Source organism: Canis aureus, chromosome 18 (assembly GCF_053574225.1).
Source record: "Canis aureus isolate CA01 chromosome 18, VMU_Caureus_v.1.0, whole genome shotgun sequence".
Classification (NCBI taxonomy): domain Eukaryota; kingdom Metazoa; phylum Chordata; class Mammalia; order Carnivora; family Canidae; genus Canis; species Canis aureus.
Genome location: NC_135628.1, coordinates 24,861,117 through 24,880,723, shown reverse-complemented (window position 1 = coordinate 24,880,723; position 19,607 = coordinate 24,861,117). Strand labels below are relative to the sequence as shown.

The 19,607-nt window shown below is 39.5% G+C and overlaps 1 protein-coding gene across 1 annotated transcript in view; it reads right to left on the bottom strand.

Annotated features, from left to right (window-relative positions):
* RAPGEF5 (Rap guanine nucleotide exchange factor 5) overlaps nucleotides 1-19,607 on the bottom strand; it is a 229,071-nt gene that overhangs the window by 165,436 nt on the left and 44,028 nt on the right. The window contains exons 4-5 of the mRNA XM_077856559.1: nucleotides 16,081-16,202; nucleotides 14,276-14,444 (exon numbers count right to left, since the gene is read on the bottom strand). Of these exons, the coding sequence (XP_077712685.1) occupies nucleotides 14,276-14,444; nucleotides 16,081-16,202 (291 nt within the window). The remainder of the gene's footprint in view (nucleotides 1-14,275; nucleotides 14,445-16,080; nucleotides 16,203-19,607) is intronic.

The following is a 19,607-nucleotide window of genomic DNA, read 5'->3' as shown; positions in this document are numbered from 1 at the left end:
CAAACGATATCACAAAATAGTTCTGACACATAGATTTATGAATATGGGCATGCACAAAGCATAAACAGATGTGAATGGAAGGTGGTTAAGTACCAAAACTCCCTCCTAGTCTAAATGAAGTCCAGATTTTGAAAATCTGACACATGAATTTCCCACTACACTGGAGTTTCACCTAAAACAGATTTGTTTTGAAACGGTCTATTATAGACTTAATACTGTGACAGGAATTACGTGGAGTACAATAGCAGCAGAAGCTCTTCCCTCTTTTTTAAAATAACATAGCCCATACCTGAGAAGGCTCTAAGCGCTCACAGAAAAAAAGAAAGAAAGAAAGAAAGAAAGAAAGAAAGAAAGAAAGAAAGAAAGAAAGAAAGAAAGAAAGAAAGAAAGAAAAAGAGAAATAAGAGAAAATACTATAACCCAGTTGAGAAGCCAAGAAAATTGTGCATATGCTAAATAACTAAAGAGACATAAACATATAGTTATAAGATCAGGTTGTCTGTTGAGGAGAACCACCTTTGTAACGTAACTCATAAAAATTTTCACACCACAAATATATACATTAACATATCTCTTCCTTTTTTTGAACTGAAGTATATTTGACACACAATATTGCCTTAGTTTCAGGTATACCAAAATTATCAACTTAAAGCAAATTTTATAAAACATTTTTTTTCCTGGCTTGGTCAAAGAAAAAGAAATTAATGCCAACTGAACATATGTAATTGTCTCCCAGATCTATTCCCACAGCAATCCCTTTCGACACCTTCGTGGATGTGGAGGGATCGCTGGTAATTGCCCTGCAGGGCAGTGTTATCAGAACGGCAGCGCAATGATTGATTTCAATCTCCTTAACTGCAGTGGGCCTGCTGATGGGCTCGCTTTGTGGGGCAAGAGGGCTAAGGAGAAGCTCTTTAAGAAGGGAAAGGCCAGTCGGATCAATTCTGGCATTGGCTTCTTGTTTCTATGTTTTTAAAAACCTTTCATAGGAAAAAAAAAAATACTAAGTCAGAGCTGTGGATGAAAACCAGTGCCTTTACAAGGACTGCACGATATGGGTATGAAGTGGTGCTGACGTCAAGTGACTTAATTACCTGTGTTGCAAAGTGTTTGACATATCAGTTAATAATCTGCCCAATAAAAACAGTGGGAACTGAGCGTTGTCACTTCCCGTATCCCCAAAAAAGCAAGTTACCCTGATCATGAATTGTGCAACACTGAACTTTATGATTAAAATGATCTATTCCGGGGATCCCTGGGTGGCGCAGCGGTTTGGCGCCTGCCTTTGGCCCAGGGCGCGATCCTGGAGACCCGGGATCGAATCCCACGTCAGGCTCCCGGTGCATGGAGCCTGCTTCTCCCTCTGCCTATGTCTCTGCCTCTCTCTCTCTCTGTGTGTGACTATCATAAATAAATAAAAATTTAAAAAAAATAAAAAAATAAAAAAATAAAATGATCTATTCCTGGGGATTCCATATACAAGATGTTCTACAGAGAAGAAAGAGATCTGCAACCCTTTAGAACCTAAGCCATCAAACCAGGTTTATAGGATTAAGTCGAGGTGACAAGAAGATGTGACAAGAAGTCAGGAGCCAAACAAACGCACTGGGCACAAGGGCACCAGGCAAGGGCTCGGCACCTGCCCATGTCTGCAGTCTGCAGCTGGTCACACCGGCTCCTGTTTCTCAGACCCTGACACATTCATTGCTCAACGATTAGTTCACAGGCATGAGGTATTTCGCACCAGCGCAGATTCCATCATGAATGTGTTTACAACAAACTGCTGAAAGGAACTCAGAGTTCCAAGGGAAGTTCTTGTGTCTGTGATGGATAATGGCTACTTCTTGAGTAAGGGCTGAGGCCCCTGATGGTTTATTGACAAATAATTTAGTCCCTGTTCAGGAGCAAAATTACCTTTGTCATTTTTCCAGCACAAAATATGCCTTGGCAAAAAGTGTTTCTGAAGGCAGTATGTGTAAGAAAGACACAGAGATGACCTACCAAGAGCTGTCCTGCAGCCCTCGTCCCAATTTTATCACCACAACCATCACCACTGGTGCCCAGTGCACTCAAGTCATTCTCCAGCCCCTGAATCTCCCCCAAGCTCACCTTGTTTTACCATCTGCCTTCAAAGGGGCTCTGAGGAGCAATTCCAAAAACCTTATTTTCTTATAGGTTCCTTGAGATCAACACAACATATTGTGCTGCTTTTGCCTCCTGCCTCCACTGGTTCTACAAGCACCTCTCATGCCTCAGCCTCTGTGGTCACCCCCTGGCCATTCCTTCTGTTTCCTTCAGTTCCTCTCTTAAGCCTCACTGACAATTGAAGCCCTCTCCTTCTATTGCACCAATTATTTTTACTATCTTCTAACCAACTTCTCTGTGTTTGGCTTCTCCTCCTGTGCCCAATCTCCTTTAGACACCAGGATTATCTTTCTGAAACTGAGATCTGGTCCTGCTCTTCTCAGAGTTCAAACTCTCAGGGATTATCCTACAACCTGCTGAAAGCTCTAGAATTCAGAAATACTCCTCATTTCCCAATAATATGCCCCATCTGTCGTCTCCTGTACCAGGAAGCACCCGCATCTGACCTAAAAGTAATGTCTTAGGAGCAGGTCTGGTGGTAATAAGCAAACAGTGGAAGAGCTTAGAGAGAGGGAAGGGTAACACCTAATCACTCTCCTTCCTTCCTTACCATTTGCCCTTCCCTAGCTCTATACCAAAATGCCCAGAAACGCCAGACTCTGTCCCCCCAAAATGTATTTTTATGATATGAGATAAAGTCTTTATGTATGTGAATACATGTCACTACAATCAAGTGAAGACAAAGTTCTCACATATCAGATCAAAACAGATAATGAAACAGGACAAGGGAGAATAAAGAAAAGAATCGACTGTAATACTTTCATATTTTCCCATTATTACTCAAGTGGATCAGTGAACAAGAGAGGAAGAGAGAAGCTCTGTGTGGTCTGTCAGTGGTTAGAGAAGGGAAGCAGAGAAACTTCAGCTAGAATCAGCAGGTAATGGTAGTGACAAGTGACATGAGACAGAAAGAGACAAGCAGTGACCCCCGGAAGGAAGACCCATCCCAGAGTGTGCCAGCAGGAAACTCTGGCCCAGCACGCACTACAAATTTACAAATTCCCATGACTGTTTCTCAAGGTCTCTGCTTACCAACAGCTCAAGCCAGGCCCAGTAATTCTCCAAGACAAAATATTGAGTCCTGGTACTGTAGGCAGGCGGCTTCTATAGTTTTAGAGGTCTACAATATCTAAGGGTGCCAATGTGAGGACATAAGAATGGCAAAAGCTGCCTTTGCCCCTTTAACCATCAAACAGCACACATTATCATTCTACCCAGTCCCCACCAAAAACAAAACAAAACCAACTCTTGCCCTCTCTACAGTCTTCCTCACCTTAATATCAATGACAACACCATTCTTCAAGCTGGAAGTCATCCTTGATCCCTACTCTTTTAAACTCTATACTGTAACAATCCTAAAATCTTATTGGCTCTACTTTCAAGGTGTATCTCTCATCTGGCCACTTCTCACTACCTCTACCACCACCATCACTGTTGTCCCAGCCACCAAATCTCTTACCTGGACCCAGGAGCTTGGGTGGTCTTGTTAATATGTAAGTCAGATCATGTCCCTTCTCTGTTCAAAATCCTCAAATGACTCTCCATCTCCCAAAATCCTCAAATGACTCTCTATCTCCCTCAGTATAAAACCAAAGTCTTTACAGTGGCTGACAACTCTCCCTCCCCTCACATTTGTTCTGTCCTTAATGCTTCTACCTTAGACCTCTGTACTGGCTACCCCCTTGACCTAGCACACTTCCCACAGATATCCACCTCGCTTCTGCCTCACATCCTTGAGATCTCTGTCAACTTCTTTCCTGACCCTTATCTATATCCCTCACTTCCTACTTTATCTTCATGAAGTTTTCTATCTTCAACATAAGTCTGTTTATTTAGGAAATTGTCTGTCCTCCCCCGCTAGACTGTAGGCTCCATAGGAATGGAGATTTCAGTTTTGTTCACGATTACATCCCCCACACTTAGAATACAACCTAGCACATAAGAGGCATTCAATAAATAACTGTTGAATAAATTAACTGAGTACCTGAACTTCAAGGAATGGTCTATGAATCACGATCCCAGGACCACCACTGCATAAGATATTAGCTTGTTATCTGTAGGCAATTCAACGGAAGGACACTGCTTTTACTCAAGAATGCTTTCCCTGAGCTACTCCATCATTCTCCCAGCACCCTGCAGCAGTTGGCTTTCAGAGACCTCCTCATCATTCAAATCCAACAACGACTTTCTTAGATCAAATACCAAAGATGTGGTAACTCTGAAAGTATCTTAAATAAAGTAATAGCAATACAAGGATCACTCCCACCTCCTCATCTTCTTCTAAGAAATAATTAGTATTGACGTAGTGACTGTGAAAGCCAATTGTTTGACAATGATTTGCACAATTTATCCTGCAGCAAAAGAACAGTGAGTCCCCATCCAAGAACATCTCTCAGCTCTGATGGTTAAATAGTCATATACTGTTGAGTTCCAATAACGAGCCTTAGGAAACAGCACCCAGGGGCCATTATCCGGGCAATGGAATTTATTTTATACCAGTTAGGTATAGTTGGTAATTCCTAACAACTTGGATTTAACTGGTATCCCTGCAGGGTTTCCTCGAATTCTTAGTGAGAATTCCTTCATGAGAATTAATTTACTGGGTTTGAGATTATTCCAATGAAGTTCTTAAAAATAAAGCCTGCCACACATCTTCTATAGAAAAGACAGAACTCAGACTCCTCAACCAGATTTTGTCCAAAATATTTGTACCTTAGGATTCCAGAGCAACCAACACCATCTTCGAGTTGGAAAACCCTATTTCTTTTTTAACTGTAAGAAGTTTCATGGTATTTCAGGGTAGAAAACTAGAGGCATTTTATTATAGAAATATTATCCGAATAATACCACTTTACATTTGGATATTGATACTTCAAAAATGTATGAGTTCTGGGGATCCCTGGGTGGCGCAGTGGTTAAGCGCCTGCCTTTGGCCCAGGGCGCGATCCTGGAGACACGGGATCAAATCCCACATCCGGCTCCCGGTGCATGGAGCCTGCTTCTCCCTCTGCCTGTGTCTCTGCCTCTCTCTCTCTCTCTCTCTCTGTGCGACTATCATAAAAAAAAAAAAATGTACGAGTTCTGTCTCTCCATCTATATCTCAATACTGAGTAGGATATGTGGGCTGCCAAGAGCTACCACTATGTATAACATTGTTCCTTTAGGAAAATGTGTTAAATGTCTATCTTATGTTTGTCGGAATGCAAAGATTTGGAGTCAAGTAGTTCAAGGTGTGGACACTTTGCACAACTGGCACATGCCAAAGAGCTGAGGGATTATCCATGACCTTCTAGACATACCTGTGCCAACACTATACTAGCTACACATTACAAAGAAACCCAACAACAAGAGACGTGGCCTCAGTCAGCTTCCATGTAAAATGCTATTATTGCCATCTCAGGGGTTGCATTTGAGTCTCAGTGCTTCCTGCACACACACTACACATCAACCTTTACATTAAACAGAGATATTCTAGATTGGGACTCAAGGAAGGTGGAGATCATGCCAACCTCCACAAATCAGAATTCTAACAGGGAAGAGTCTGTTCCAGGGGCATGTCAGGCAGGCCTGTTCACTACTTCTCTACCATCACCCACACCCACAAAGCTGGGCTGATGTTGAGCTGTCCTGTGCTATGTGTTTGGTTTGGAGGGGATAGAGGGAAATACAATATTTAGGATGGACCTGAGACTACCTCTGCTAGAGGCTGATGAAATTTTAGGGCATGGAAAAAACCAGAACCAAGACAACCTATACAGAAACCTTTCAAACATGATGTCACAACAAATAGAAGATACGTAGCACACACACGCATATATGAAAATAAAACAAAACATTTAGTGGATTTAGCAAAATCCATCTTTAAGATACTCTGCCAACACAAGTGAGAGTCACTTAGCCTTATCTGTGATTGTCAGAGGCCACTTCTTGGGAGAAGTGATATCCAGGGTGAGAATCTGATGGATAAGGAGTGGCCCTGGAATTGCAGCAGGATCAGCAGGACAAGGAAGTAGGAAATGGCAGGAGATAAAGCCAAGGCCAGGCCAGTCAGGCCCTCATTTGATACTGCTACAGGGTTTGGATTTTGTGCTGAGAGCTATGAACTTTGGCTCTAAAACAAGTAAGATGGATGGAGAAATAAATAGAAGAAAATATAAAATCAAATGTTGGTTGGTTTCTTGTTATTATGATTGAAGGAATCATTTGTTTGCTGAAGGAGAAGAGAGAGCCAACAGATACTGAGAGAGCAGGAAAGGAAAGTCTCCAAGGAGGGGTAAGACCCACAGCCCAGCAAGAAGAATGGGTCTGGGGCAGAAAGAGGGGCTCTTCCTCCATCAAGTGGAGAAGGAATGATGTTAAGTAAGCTGATGATGCCACTGTTCACATTCTTCTGGGACAACCCAGAGTTTGTTCTGTACTTGCTGGCTGTCAGGCAAGGAAACTTCATGGACTTTCTCCTTCAGAACTATTTCCTGGGTGAGATCTGAAATTTTTATTCTTTAGATATCATGGATATCAAGTCCTAGACACTGCCAAAGAGAATGCTCCTCCAGCAGCACAGACTCAATCTCCACCACATCTAATACCCACTGACCCCAGGAGAGTTAAAAAAAAAAAAAAAAAAGTACACTCAAGCACTGTCCCTTCAGTCTAACATCTTATTCTGGACACACCGATTTTGCTTAACAAAGCAAATTCTTATGACAAAAAAGAAAATCGGGATGGTAGAAAAATGAGAATTTGATTTTTCTTGAGATCTTTGATATCATGAATACAAATGCCTATTCAACCTAAAGAGAAGTTAATTTTCTATAGGATCAGGCTACTAGCTGTGCCTACAGAGCAATTTACCAAACCCTAGTAAAATGTGAATGTGACAGGTTTCACTGAGGGTCCAGGATATATAGTTACACATTCATCTAAAATTGAATAAAATTGGGATGCCTGGGTGGCTCAGTGGTTGAACATCTGCCCCTGGCTCAGGGCATGATCCACGGTCTCAGGATTGAGTCCCACATCAGGCTTCCTGCCTGGAGCCTGCTTCTCCCTCTGCCTACGTCTCTGCCTTTCTCTCTCTGTGTCTTTCATGAATAAATAAATAAAATATTTTTTAAAAAATTGAATAAAATTAGTTAATATGGATCTCTTTTTTGCATTTTATATTGAAGATGAGGATTAATAGTTAATATTTAATTAAGCAGATACATTCCAAATGCAAGCACAACCAAATCTAAAAGTTCAGTTTTTGTTAAAATTCCTGCACTACTCTTAAATAATTATGTACTCTGATAAAAATAAGCCATCTGTTCCCACACCTAGAACAAGCCTTTTCTGTAAACAATGGAAATTTTGGAGGGCTTAGTGTTTCCTTGGGAGAGGGGGTGATGAGTAATAACAAAGATTAAGACCAGCTGATTTCACAGCATTTTTCATACAATTTAAAGTAGCAAATGGAAATTTTCTTCACCTATGATCGTAATACAAAATCTATGTCAAGTTCCATTATGAAATTTTTTTTGAGAAATCCTCAAAAATGTTTACTCATCCAGTATTTATTCCCTTTTTCCCCAAAGAGCATAAAATGAGAATCTAATTAGGAAAGGTCAGGAATACAAAAGGTAGGTTTGGGACATAGGAACGGCAAACTTGACATTGATCTCTCATTTAGAAGGTGTTAATCCAGTGCCAGTTCAGAAATTAAGGATGCCAATGGATTTCTCACTTACACATGTCGGGTAGACAGGAAAAATTAGGCAGGATAAGGAGAATAAAAGAGCAGGGGTGACAGGGCATTAGGTGGTAGTGGCATTAGTGTATAACCTGCTTGTTATTTCTAGTAGGTTTTTTGTAGATCGCTTGGGATTTTCTATTTCTATAATTAGGTGATTCACAAAGAGAGGTGGCTTTATTTTTTCTTCTAGTCTGTATAACTTTTATTTCTTTATCTTGCCTATTGCACTGACTAGTGTTGAAGAGAAGTGATTAAAAGATGTATTAGCCTTGTTCCCTTAGTGGGAAAGGATTAAATCTTTCACTACTTTTTTTAAAAAATATATTTAAATATTCTTAAAAAAAAGATGTTATTTATTTGACAGAGAGAGCACAAATGCACACAAATAGGCAGAGTGGCAGGCAGAGGGAGAAGCAGGCTCCCCACTGAGCAGAGAGCCCAATGCAGGGCTCGATCCCAGGACCCTGAGCTTCATGACCTGAGCTGAAGACAGACGCTTAAGCAACTGAGCTTCCCAGGTGTCCCTAGTCTTTCACAATTAAGTATGATGCAAGCCATAGGTTTTATCAGGTTGGAGAAGTTTCCTTATATTCCTAGTTTTCTAAGAATTTTTATCATGAATGGATGCTGAATTTTTTCAAATGCTTTCTCTTTTTCTATGGAGTTTATCAAGCAGTTTTTCCTATTAGATTAAATCTGGTGAATTACACTGATTGATTTTAAGCTTTGAACCATCCTTTTATTCCTGGGATAAACTCCTGTTTTACATGATGTATTATCACTTTTATATATTGCTGAATCCCATTTACTAATATTTGTTGAGAAAGATTCTGGTTTTCACATTCATCTTCTCTTTCTGAACTTTGTCCTAATAATGCTGGCCTCATTAAAGGCCTTACATATGACCATATGTAAGTATGGTCGTATCCCCACAGGGCAAAGCACAAACTCGTATCTCATACAAACCAGATGCTCAGTTAATGCCTATTGTGGAAGAGTACTGGTGACCAGTGTTTGCCTTCTCCCAGACCTTCTTCTCCTTGCTCCTTTTCCTTACCTAAAAACTAAGAGGAGCAAATTCAATTACCTAAGGACTCCAGACTCCCTTCCAAATAGAAATGTTTATGAAGTTAAATGTATGGAATTTTAGGAGTGTCAGCCAAGTGGCAGCAAGTACCATGCATGATAAAATCTTCATCATAATGGTAGTAATTGGACTTCTTTACATAGTATTTTACAACTTTGATTTAATTAGCATTCACATTTCCTATCACTTAACCAAGCTCTTTCTGTATGGCTAACTTTATAGAACTGTAGATTTCAACTTTCGTGTACATTAGCCTCACCTTTGGAACTTGATATAAAGTGCTGATAGGACTGTCTCATCTTTTCATCCCTGGCTTGATTCAGTAGATCTCAGATTATGCCTCCTTCTTTTTGAAAGGATCATGGCTGAGAACCATTGTTCATTGACACAAAGGTCACTTCCAAATTCACCTTCTGCCTTCAATTTACATAACTGTCACCTCTGTAGAGGCCTGCCCCTTTGGCAAGTTATGTAACCCACCTTGCCTCAGCAGCTTCATCTATAACTTTAAACATCTGTTGTAAGAAGTGTGAATCATTACTGCTACTATTGATTTTATCATTGTTGTCACTGCCAGGGCAGCTCAGGCCAAGTGACTAAGCCAGTCCTTTCCCATTTTGTAAGTAGTGAGACCCCTTTTATATAGAAATGGTTCACAGACACATGAACTCTGTACATGTTGATTAAGCAAACACATGACCAAAATGTTGCTGTGAATTCAAGTAACAAACTATATTTTATTTATTTCGGCATCAAAGATACACAGTTATATCATTCTTTTTATTCAATATAAAGATAATACCTGTCTTCCCTATGGGTTTACACACCCCTGCATTCAATCTGAGACTTGCTCCCCACCCTTCTCAAAGTCTGAGTGCCTCTCGCTGTGACTCACTGCTCCAGCCACATCAAGCTGCCTTGCACTGCCTTAACATGCCACCTCTATTCTCAACTTCATGCTCTGCACACTGTTCCATCTACCTCAAGTACCCTTTTGCTTCTGTCTAGAACATGGAATAATGAATGCTAATAAATTCAACCTTTTTTTAAGAGGGGGGTGGGGGGAGGTGAGGGACAAAGGGGAGGGGCAGGGAGAGAGAATCTTAAGTGAGCTCCAAATCCAGCACACAGCCCAGTGCAGGCTCAGTCTCATGACCTGAGTCAAAACCAAGAGTCAGACATTCAACCAAATGAGCCACCCAGGCACCCTAATAAATTCATCTTAACCCACTGGACTGAGCTTTCTCTAGTGTTGGTTAGTTAGGAATCTGAAAGTTAAGATACCATTCGATTAAGCACACTGTTATATGACGGTAACAACAATGAATGTTTTTGTTTTGTTTCTTAGTTAGAATCCAGGTAAATCAGGCTAGGATGCTATGAGAGGGAGCTGTTTCAACAGAGGTCATGTAGCTGACTGAATGGGCTATCTGTGGAAGCCACAGCCAGACCCCTCAAGAGCATCAGCAATGCCAGTAGGTACATAGGAAGGCCCATCAGCCAGGCAGGACCAACAGGCACTCATCCTGCCAAGATGGACAAACTCAACTTGTACCAGCCCCAGGTTCCACAGCAGATGCCAACAAAACACCACAGTTATACTTCAGAGATATCAGAGAAGTGGCGGCCCAGCCAATAGGCAAAAATCAGTGGAGATAGGAAAGGGTCCACCCTGATAGGAGAGCCTTCTCTACCAGGCTTAAGAGACCCCTGTTACTCACCACACACCAGAGGTTGTCTTGCTGAGGAACAAGGAGTGGGCAAAGACTGAACCTTTTTACCAAAATATGCTAAACAGCCTTTTAAATTACCTTATTAGAATAATTTAACTGGATTAGACTCAAGTTATGGGTTTCTTTCCCTTCTTTCTGGCTATCTAGAAAGATGGAGGGTCACAAGGACAATAATAGATTACCCAGAGGAAAAAATGAAGATGTTACATTTTTCTTTACATGTCTGAGTGTCACGTGAGTTAAATCTTAGCAATCCTCTAGAACTCTTAATAACAGCTTAAATTCTAACTGCCCTGTAATTGGAGAATATAGTTTCATGTATTTGAGGTTCACAGACTGCAGTCCACTCAGAGCACTACTGCTCCTACCCCTAGTAAGCTGGCAACCCCTGTAAAGGTGGTTGAACAGAAACAGCCAAGCTTCCTCATAGTGTAAATCTTCAAATTTTTCACTAGTCCTGAAAGAACTCTTAGGCTGCCATTCCCTACTGTTACTTCAGCATTTCTAACTACTCCCCACCATACAGAATTTTTTAAAAAATTAGAAAAAAGTCCATTGTGAACGAATTGATTTGGCTTTCAGTTTGAATAAAATACCGTGACTGTTATTTTTTCTCCCAGAGATAGTACCCTTGAGAACTGATTCACTCACTTCTTTCAAATTATCTACTCATTTTGGATGTAAAAGTTATTTTGTAGAGAAAAGGAATTTTTTTCCCCTCACATTAGCCAGAAACCTGTAAAAGCTCCATTTGCCATCCTGCTTTAAACATTCTTTTCTAAATGGACAAAAAAAATCCACTTAAAAAAATACATTTGTTCAGAATGTGTTTATATAGAGACTATAAGTGGTTTCCTCACATAATTTTGCAGAGATTTAGAAGATGGTCAATTAGAGGGACCCAATGTAGAACCACATACACAGACCTTAAAAGCCTTCAAATATCAAAAAGGCTAGTAAAAGGACCACAGGATTTTCAGCTTGTGAATAGCCAGTGCAAGTTAGTGAATCAAGAGGACTTTAGAGGCCATTTCAGTTAGAATGGATAAAAATGGACTGAGAGAGCAGAATGGATAACACAGGACTAAGAATGGCATAGAAGAATGAAAAAATTTGGAGATGCAAACAGCAAGAGTCATTACTTACTAAAAATCAGACAGACAGGAACTGGAGACATTGTGGAAGTTTTGTGGTCAAGGTAGGACTTGGGCTCCCCCTTGAGGGGTGGGTAGAATTTGACTAGACAAGGAAAAAGGCAGAGGAAGGAGCAGAGCACCACACAGGCAGGAAGGAATAAACAGGTGTGAGATGGGAGCTAGAATGAATGGGGATCACCAGATGAAAGATGTTATAATGGGATTACATGCATTGAGCCACAGGAGGCTGTGCCATCACAACTGGAAGATAACAGTGTCTCTGGGCATCTTTTTTCTAACCATCATCTCTTCTAAGTCTGGATAACCTAAACCTTGGCTTTCCAAAATTTAACCAAAAATTTTACCCTAGCTTAGAAGTTTGCTTGTAACTATAGCATAGAAAAAAAAATTATGTATTTTTTTTGTGTGTGTGTATGTATGTATGTGTGTGTGTGTGTGTATATATATCTTCTGCCATTAGAGACTTGCAGTAGCTTATTAATTTGATCTTTTTATAGGTAGTACTTGTAATATGGGACAGATGGATCCATAACTCCCCAAAGACAATTACCTCAGAGGAATTACCACTCCCAATGTACATATTCACACCACCACTACCACCAATAAAATTTGATGATAAACAAGGCATACTGCAATGATTATCAACTCCAGAGGCATGACATTTGTGTTCAGTGATCAGTGTGATTAATAACTGCAAGTATTCTGGAATTAATGTTAGGAAACAAATTTTGAAAATAATTTTTAGAACCCACAGTGGACTCAGAGTTTCCCTATAACAAGATCATGTCACACAGTGGCATTCCAATCTGTTTTCTAAGTCAAGGAGAAAACCCTGGAGCGAAATCATGAGGACTGCCTGCAAGTTAATTTCAGCTGCCCTTTAGCCCCTGTTAACCTGTGTACATCCGTGAGACGGTACACACTTCGATCTTGCATGTAGCAAAGGAAATGGTTAGGAAGAGCTGCTAGAGAATGCCAGTCCCACAGTGTCAAAGCAAGTCACAGTCATCTCTAGCTTCTGAAGCACACGCTCCTTCTTGGAAAGCTTGTTAAAGTTTATTAAAATGCTCTTTGACTTTTCTCAGGCAATTCTGACCTCTATTAAAAGCATATTATACAAACGAACATTTTCTGTACTTATACGATTGAGTGAAGAATTACATTTGAATTTTGCTTTACCATTCCAAGGTCCTCTATGAGCAGTGATGAAGGTAAAGTCATAACCATTTCAGAGTCAGTCTACATTTTTATAGTTTCTGTTTATAGTGTCTTACAAAGGGCAGCTGGAATGACCCCCAGAACTCTTGGGAACACATTCTAGGCAAGTTTAAAAAGCATTGGTGTTAGAGTCACATGGACATGGATTCAAACCCTAACATTCCACCCACCACTCATTTGACCTTGGATAGGTCACCTGACCTCTGTGCATTTTCCTCACTTACAAAATAATGACAGTAGGAATAACCGTCTTCTACAATTCACTTGCAGATGAAATAATATAAAGCAGTAATCAGAGTTTCTGACATAAAATGTGTTTCTACAATCAACCTATTAGCACCATGTCTCATTATTATTCTAATACTTAACATCTTTCCTAAAAGCCTGGATTAACTGTCCAGTCTTCTTTTCTTTTTTCTTTTTTTAACAAGAGTAACTCAACATTGCAATGATTGTAGGTGTTTCTTCTGGAACCTACTTTCCTACCCATTAGATAAAAATGATACCACTTGCCCTGCTCATCTCACAGACCTGAGAGAGTCAACAGGATGAGAATATATTCTGAAAACTGAGTATATAAAATTATTGATGGAAAATCTTCACCTGAAATTCATTATTCCAAAATAAGCACATCATGAATGCTGTGGAGAGACAAAGACATGTCAACTGCACCATATCAGGACTCAAGCCCTGCTCCCAAGCCTTCTTTAATGAATTTTAATTCATTTTAATCATATAGTGATTCACTATCTTCATGTGATAGTGATTCACGTGTTTTAATTTGCCAAATGTTGCTTCTCGCTTATTTTCAGAGAGGTCTGTTGAGCTCTTTCTTAGGAAAGTCATGATTTGGAAAGTGGATAATATGTCAGTTATTATTTTATTTCAATCTAAGCCAAATCATCTTTATTCCTAATTTAGATCGCTACTCATATAGTGATGATTAAATTAGATGCAGCATGGTGCAGCTGGCGAGGCATGAACTTCTGCAATTTGAATAATATCAGTTCAGCCATTTTTTTAGCTGGATTTAATTTCTGGCCATTTCTTTTAACTTTATAAACTTGCATCTGGGAAAGGGGAATGGGTCAGCTATCTCTTAGAGGAGATGGTGCCAGTAAAGAGCAGAGCACAGTCCCTAGAAACAGTAAATATTCTTTAAGCGAGATTAATTTTATAACAGAGCAAAAGAGCATCTACTTACAGTTCACAGATGCCAGCTCTAGCAGGAATGAGAGGCACGAGTTGCAGTAAAAGTTTGACACCATTCTGCCATTCTTCTTCTCTTTCAAATTCACAGTACAAGTAGCTACATTCATCAGAAGAAAACTGGTAGAAAACATAGGTATCTTGAAAGTATAAGTTTTGGTCCACTGTTGGGAGACAAAAAAGGGGAGGATTCATTTTTTAAAGTATATTATTTAGAGAGTCATAAACCAAATAATAAATTGAAAGCCCTACTAATTATCAGGGAGGACCCAGGAGTAGGACTATAATTATATATTCTAAGTCCATTCATGTTCACAATCCCATTGAATTAAAAGGGACTTACTGACCAGCCTATTTTTATTACTTGAGGCTTTAGCCAGCATAGTCACACACGTTTTATGATTTTTCTGCTTCACAGACAGATGAAATCAATAGCAATTCAAAAAGTGGGGAGAACAACTTTTGTGTGTCTCAAAGCAAACTAATACATAATTACTTTAGTGATACACAAATATAAAACTATGCCAAGTTTTAAACCCATGGTTTTCAACTGGGGACAACTGTGCCACCCAAGGGACATTTGGTGATGTCTGGAGACATTCTTGATTTTCACTACTAGGGGGGCTACTGGCATCTGCTGGGTAGAGAAAGTGATACTGCTAAACATCTTATAATGTACAAGACAAGGCCCCTGCAACTAAGAATGATCTGGCACAAAATATCAATGCTACCCAGGTTGTTTTAAAAGAAATCAAGAGGGATCCCTGGGTGGTGCAGCGGTTTGGTGCCTGCCTTTGGCCCAGGGCGCGATCCTGGAGACCCGGGATCGAATCCCACATCAGGCTCCCGGTGCATGGAGCCTGCTTCTCCCTCGGCCTATGTCTCTGCCTCTCTCTCTCTCTCTCTCTCTCTCTCTCTCTCTGTGACTATCATAAATAAATAAAAATTAAAAAAAAAATTAAAAAAAAAAATAAAAGAAATCAAGAATTAGGGACTTATCCAAAAAAACACTGACACAAATTTTTTTGCTAACCAGAAATATGAACCTCACAAGCAAGCTGATAACATTCAAAGATAGTTATTGTTTTTCTAAATAAGTGTGCTGGGTATTACCAGCTTATTAAAATTATACCCACATGTCTATATGTACTATACTGGGACTTCAGGTATGACTCTGAAACTTACTAAGCTCTCTGACCCTCAATATTTATTACCTATGGGTAATAAAAGGGGCTTCCTAGTGACCAAGCACCTGCATGATAAAGGTAAATAAAGAATCCAGATTGCTTGACTTCTAATTCTTCAATTCCCTGGGCTCAACTAAGAAAAGAGATATCTGCCATCTATTTTAGTTGCTAGTTAACATCTATTTTGTGTTCTGCTTAAACAGCTAATTTCCATAGGTCATATCTCTAATTGTTCATGATTAGTCAATTAAAATGATATAACATTCCACTCATAAAATCAGTTTCTGACAATTATTCTAAGTGCAGCTAGATAAATCACACATTTAGAGCACCTAAAGATATCACTGATTTAAAAAAAAGTTGTGAGCACCCTTTTGAATAGAGGAGAGGTAAGGGAAAGACTCTTAGACACAGTAGTTTATGAGTCACCAAGTACCTAGTGAGAAATAACAATCAAAAGATGACTGGTCACTTTTATTTATAAAATGTGAGAGAATGCAAATATTTACCTGCAAAAACAATTTCCATCCAGATTGTAACATCCTCTAGAAAGTCAATTTCATTTTGGTAGCTGAATAAACGCTTCTGTGTTTTCAAAACATGTAATACTAACCTGATAACATAATTCCCATATCCAGGAGGAGTTGCCAGACCCCTATGGCCATAGATCTGCACTGGACAAAAGGACAGTGTTCTAGAAGCCAGTCTACCAGCTCTGACCCAACACAGCTCCTCCTGAACAAAAGGAAAGCCATTCATAGTAAGACATTTGTACGCCACTTATTTGTCAAAGAATTGATACTTAATATCATCCCTTTCATGTGCTTTTTTAAAACAAGGGACTCAATTATTATTGAGGCACCTGTTATTCATTTTTCTGATGATTTCAGCTCAGTATCACCTCCTTAGGAAAACTTAGAATCATATTCTCTCATACTTTTGCTTCAAAACACCTACATTTAGTAATTGTACATCTGAGTGAATCATATCTGCTTTCCTCACTTCAGAATAATTTTCAGGATATCAGGGAACCATGTATATAACTCACTATTAAACCCCAACAATCAGATCATTCCAGGCACATAGGAAGTTCTCAAAACATGTGTTTGAACAAAGGAAGGAATAAATTAAGCAATCCCTTATATAAAGAAAATACTTCTGCCTCGGTGAGAGAAGTACCTCAAGGTGATGGTGATAAACATTTGTTCAGCCCTTTACAGACTTTTATCTAGTCTTTTTGAGAACAAATTCCAGAAGATTATACAAAGTTAGGACCACAATGAGTAGTTAAGAGTTTTGTTTGCTACTCTCCAAACATATTAAATCCTAAAATTTGTCTCAAAGAATAATAAATATGACCATTAATCTCTTTAATATCATCTAAGCAATCTAGCTAAGCAGTCTAGATCATAAACTCATAAACCCATAAACCCAGATGTGTGTGATAGATTCCGCTAACCACTTACACAAAAATATCCCCTGTAATCTGTCTTAAAATACACAACTATATTTGAAGCATGCCCCAATCTGGGCATTATAAGTAGTTTTTTTCATGCCTACTTTTTCATCTTTATCAGCCTCAAATGAAAAGCCAAAAGAAGACAACTTACTGAAATATAGTTTTCATTTGCAGAAATTTCACTGAAAATCATTCTCCCTTATGAAAATGTCACCAAACTGTTTTTTTAAAGATGTATCATGTAAATGGTTATCTTTATTCTATATTTGGTATTTTAGGACCAAAACATGTCAAAATTTTATTCCTAAAACAGAAAAACATTGCTTATTTTTTGTGATTAGTCATAGTCATCAGTACCTAGAAATCACAAAATAACCAACAATGTGAAGAAATGCCATGAGGTGCTACATCTTCAGGGGTAAAAGGAAAAATAAACTATTCTGCCAAGGTATTTGTGTTGTGGTTCTGGGGGGTTTTTGTTTTGTTTTTTTACACCCAATGTGGGGCTTGAACTCATGACACCAAGATCAAGAGTTGCATGCGCTACTGACTGATCCAGCCAGGTGTTCCTCTGCTGAGATATTTGAGCAAATATACCAGGCTTTGAAAAAGCATCACCTTTTTGTTTGTTTGTTTCAAAGATAGTCTAAGGCAATCAGGGCAATACCAGACACATTCAGTTGCAGGTTAGCATTAAGACACTAAAAAGATTAACTGTCAAATAAATGGATGTTTTTTGAAAAAAGGAAAAAACAGATCGCAATAAACTAGGCAATTAGACAAAACAGTCAATATTAACTTCTAATTCTATAAGACACCTTTCATGTTAAAGGCTCAAAGTGTTAATTAATTCCTCAACACCTCTGTCAATTAGCCAGCATCTTTGGGCTTGTAAAGTACTTTTATCCCATGGATTAAAACACTGTATCATCATAATCCTTATTCTCAGAACAATCCAGTCCTCAACCTGCTCTCAGTGTCTGACACCACCCGGAATAGGATGCAACCAAACATTTACTAAGCAAACCAAACTGCCAAGTTGCAAAAGGTGGCTAAGATGGATGAGTATGTTTGCTTGCTCATAAGTCATGGGGAAGAAGTTTCTTAGATTAGGGCTTCTGAAAATTGTGTTTAGGAGCACCTAGGAGATTTGGTTAATGTGTGGATTCTGATGGAGTGTGGCTGAATGGGGCCCAGGTGATGTTGGTGACCACAAAGCCCAAATCCCTCAGCAATACCTTCTCACTGGGAAGGGCTCCCTTGATCTTGGGGAAGCAGGGCTGAGTCTACACCCTAAACTACATTACCAGGGTTACTGTCATGACAATAATAGTTAATAAGAGCCCCCTCACCCCCACCCCATCCAGCAAGCTACTGCTTCCATTGCTCATGATGCTCCTCTCCTCCACCCCCAACATTATCAAGTTATGTTTCTCATCTCCTTCAATAATCCATCTGCACCAGGGAAACCCCACTAGGAATATCATTAATATCACCCAAAGCATGAGAGGAGGTGCCCCTGCACTGAACTCCTACTCCCCTGACTTGCTGACCAGGGCAGCAACAATTCAGCAACAATCACAACCTGAGCAGAAACCAACAAACCTATAGAACTTAGGGGAGAGCACCAAGGGAGAAAAGGGATAGAAGGGAGAGAGCTGAGCATCTCCCTCCCCCCAAAAGCAGTTCTTACTCCCAGTGTATTTAAACTCTTGTACTGGATCCGGAAGCCGTCCAAGTATGTAGGTCTAACTAGAGTTGCCATACTAGGCAGGAACATTGTGATATGGATGTGATTAGCTACAAGGTCAATGTGACTGCCACAACAAAACACTGAACATTATCTTATCTCCCCTCCAATTTCTGGAACTGAAAATTTGATTTCTCGTCATCTACTTCTGTCTCTAGTTGCATTTTTAGCAATTAGTTCATAGAAGTGCAGACGGAACTCTCATCTCAAATGTAAATGGGGTGATGGTATTCGGAGACTTATTTGAAGCCTCAGAAACCAGTCTGATTTTTCCTATAGTGCAAAAGGAATAGAAAACACCTCAAAGTTCTGAAAGTAATTCTCACGTAGTACATGGGGAACACTTCCCCTCAATTTATTACCAGACAAATGAAAATGACTCATCCTAGGCAATCATATTAGCACTTTATCTTTAGGCCCAAGGCACTAATCAATCCTTAGATTATGAAAATAGGAAGCTTTGGCCCAACCACTGGGAATCTGAAATAGCACAGCACACGCTCTCTCCCCATTCTACTCCCACTGAACCCTAAATATGTTCTAACTTGGATGGATGGTTCTTTTCCATGAACCTCATTAATGTACATCTCCCATTGCTTTTTTCAATCTATATCCGTGGAGACCACATTAAGAAACTGAGAACAATGACAGATCTTATACACAGCTGTATGTAGTAGCTAAAAAAGAATCGTAGGAGCCCACTCACAACTAGACCCAAAGACTTATCCAATGTGTTTTTATTTTTAAAAAATAAAAAAAAAATAGATAGGTTTAAAGTTGATACCATCATCTATTAAAAAAAATTTTTTTAAAGGCTCTATGTGAAGTGGTCCCCCCATGACTGCAACCACTCTTCCCACCTGTCATGTCTACTTGGCCTATTCTCTAAACCGAAGGTTCTCAGACAATGGGCTATAAATTGCTTGTGGGG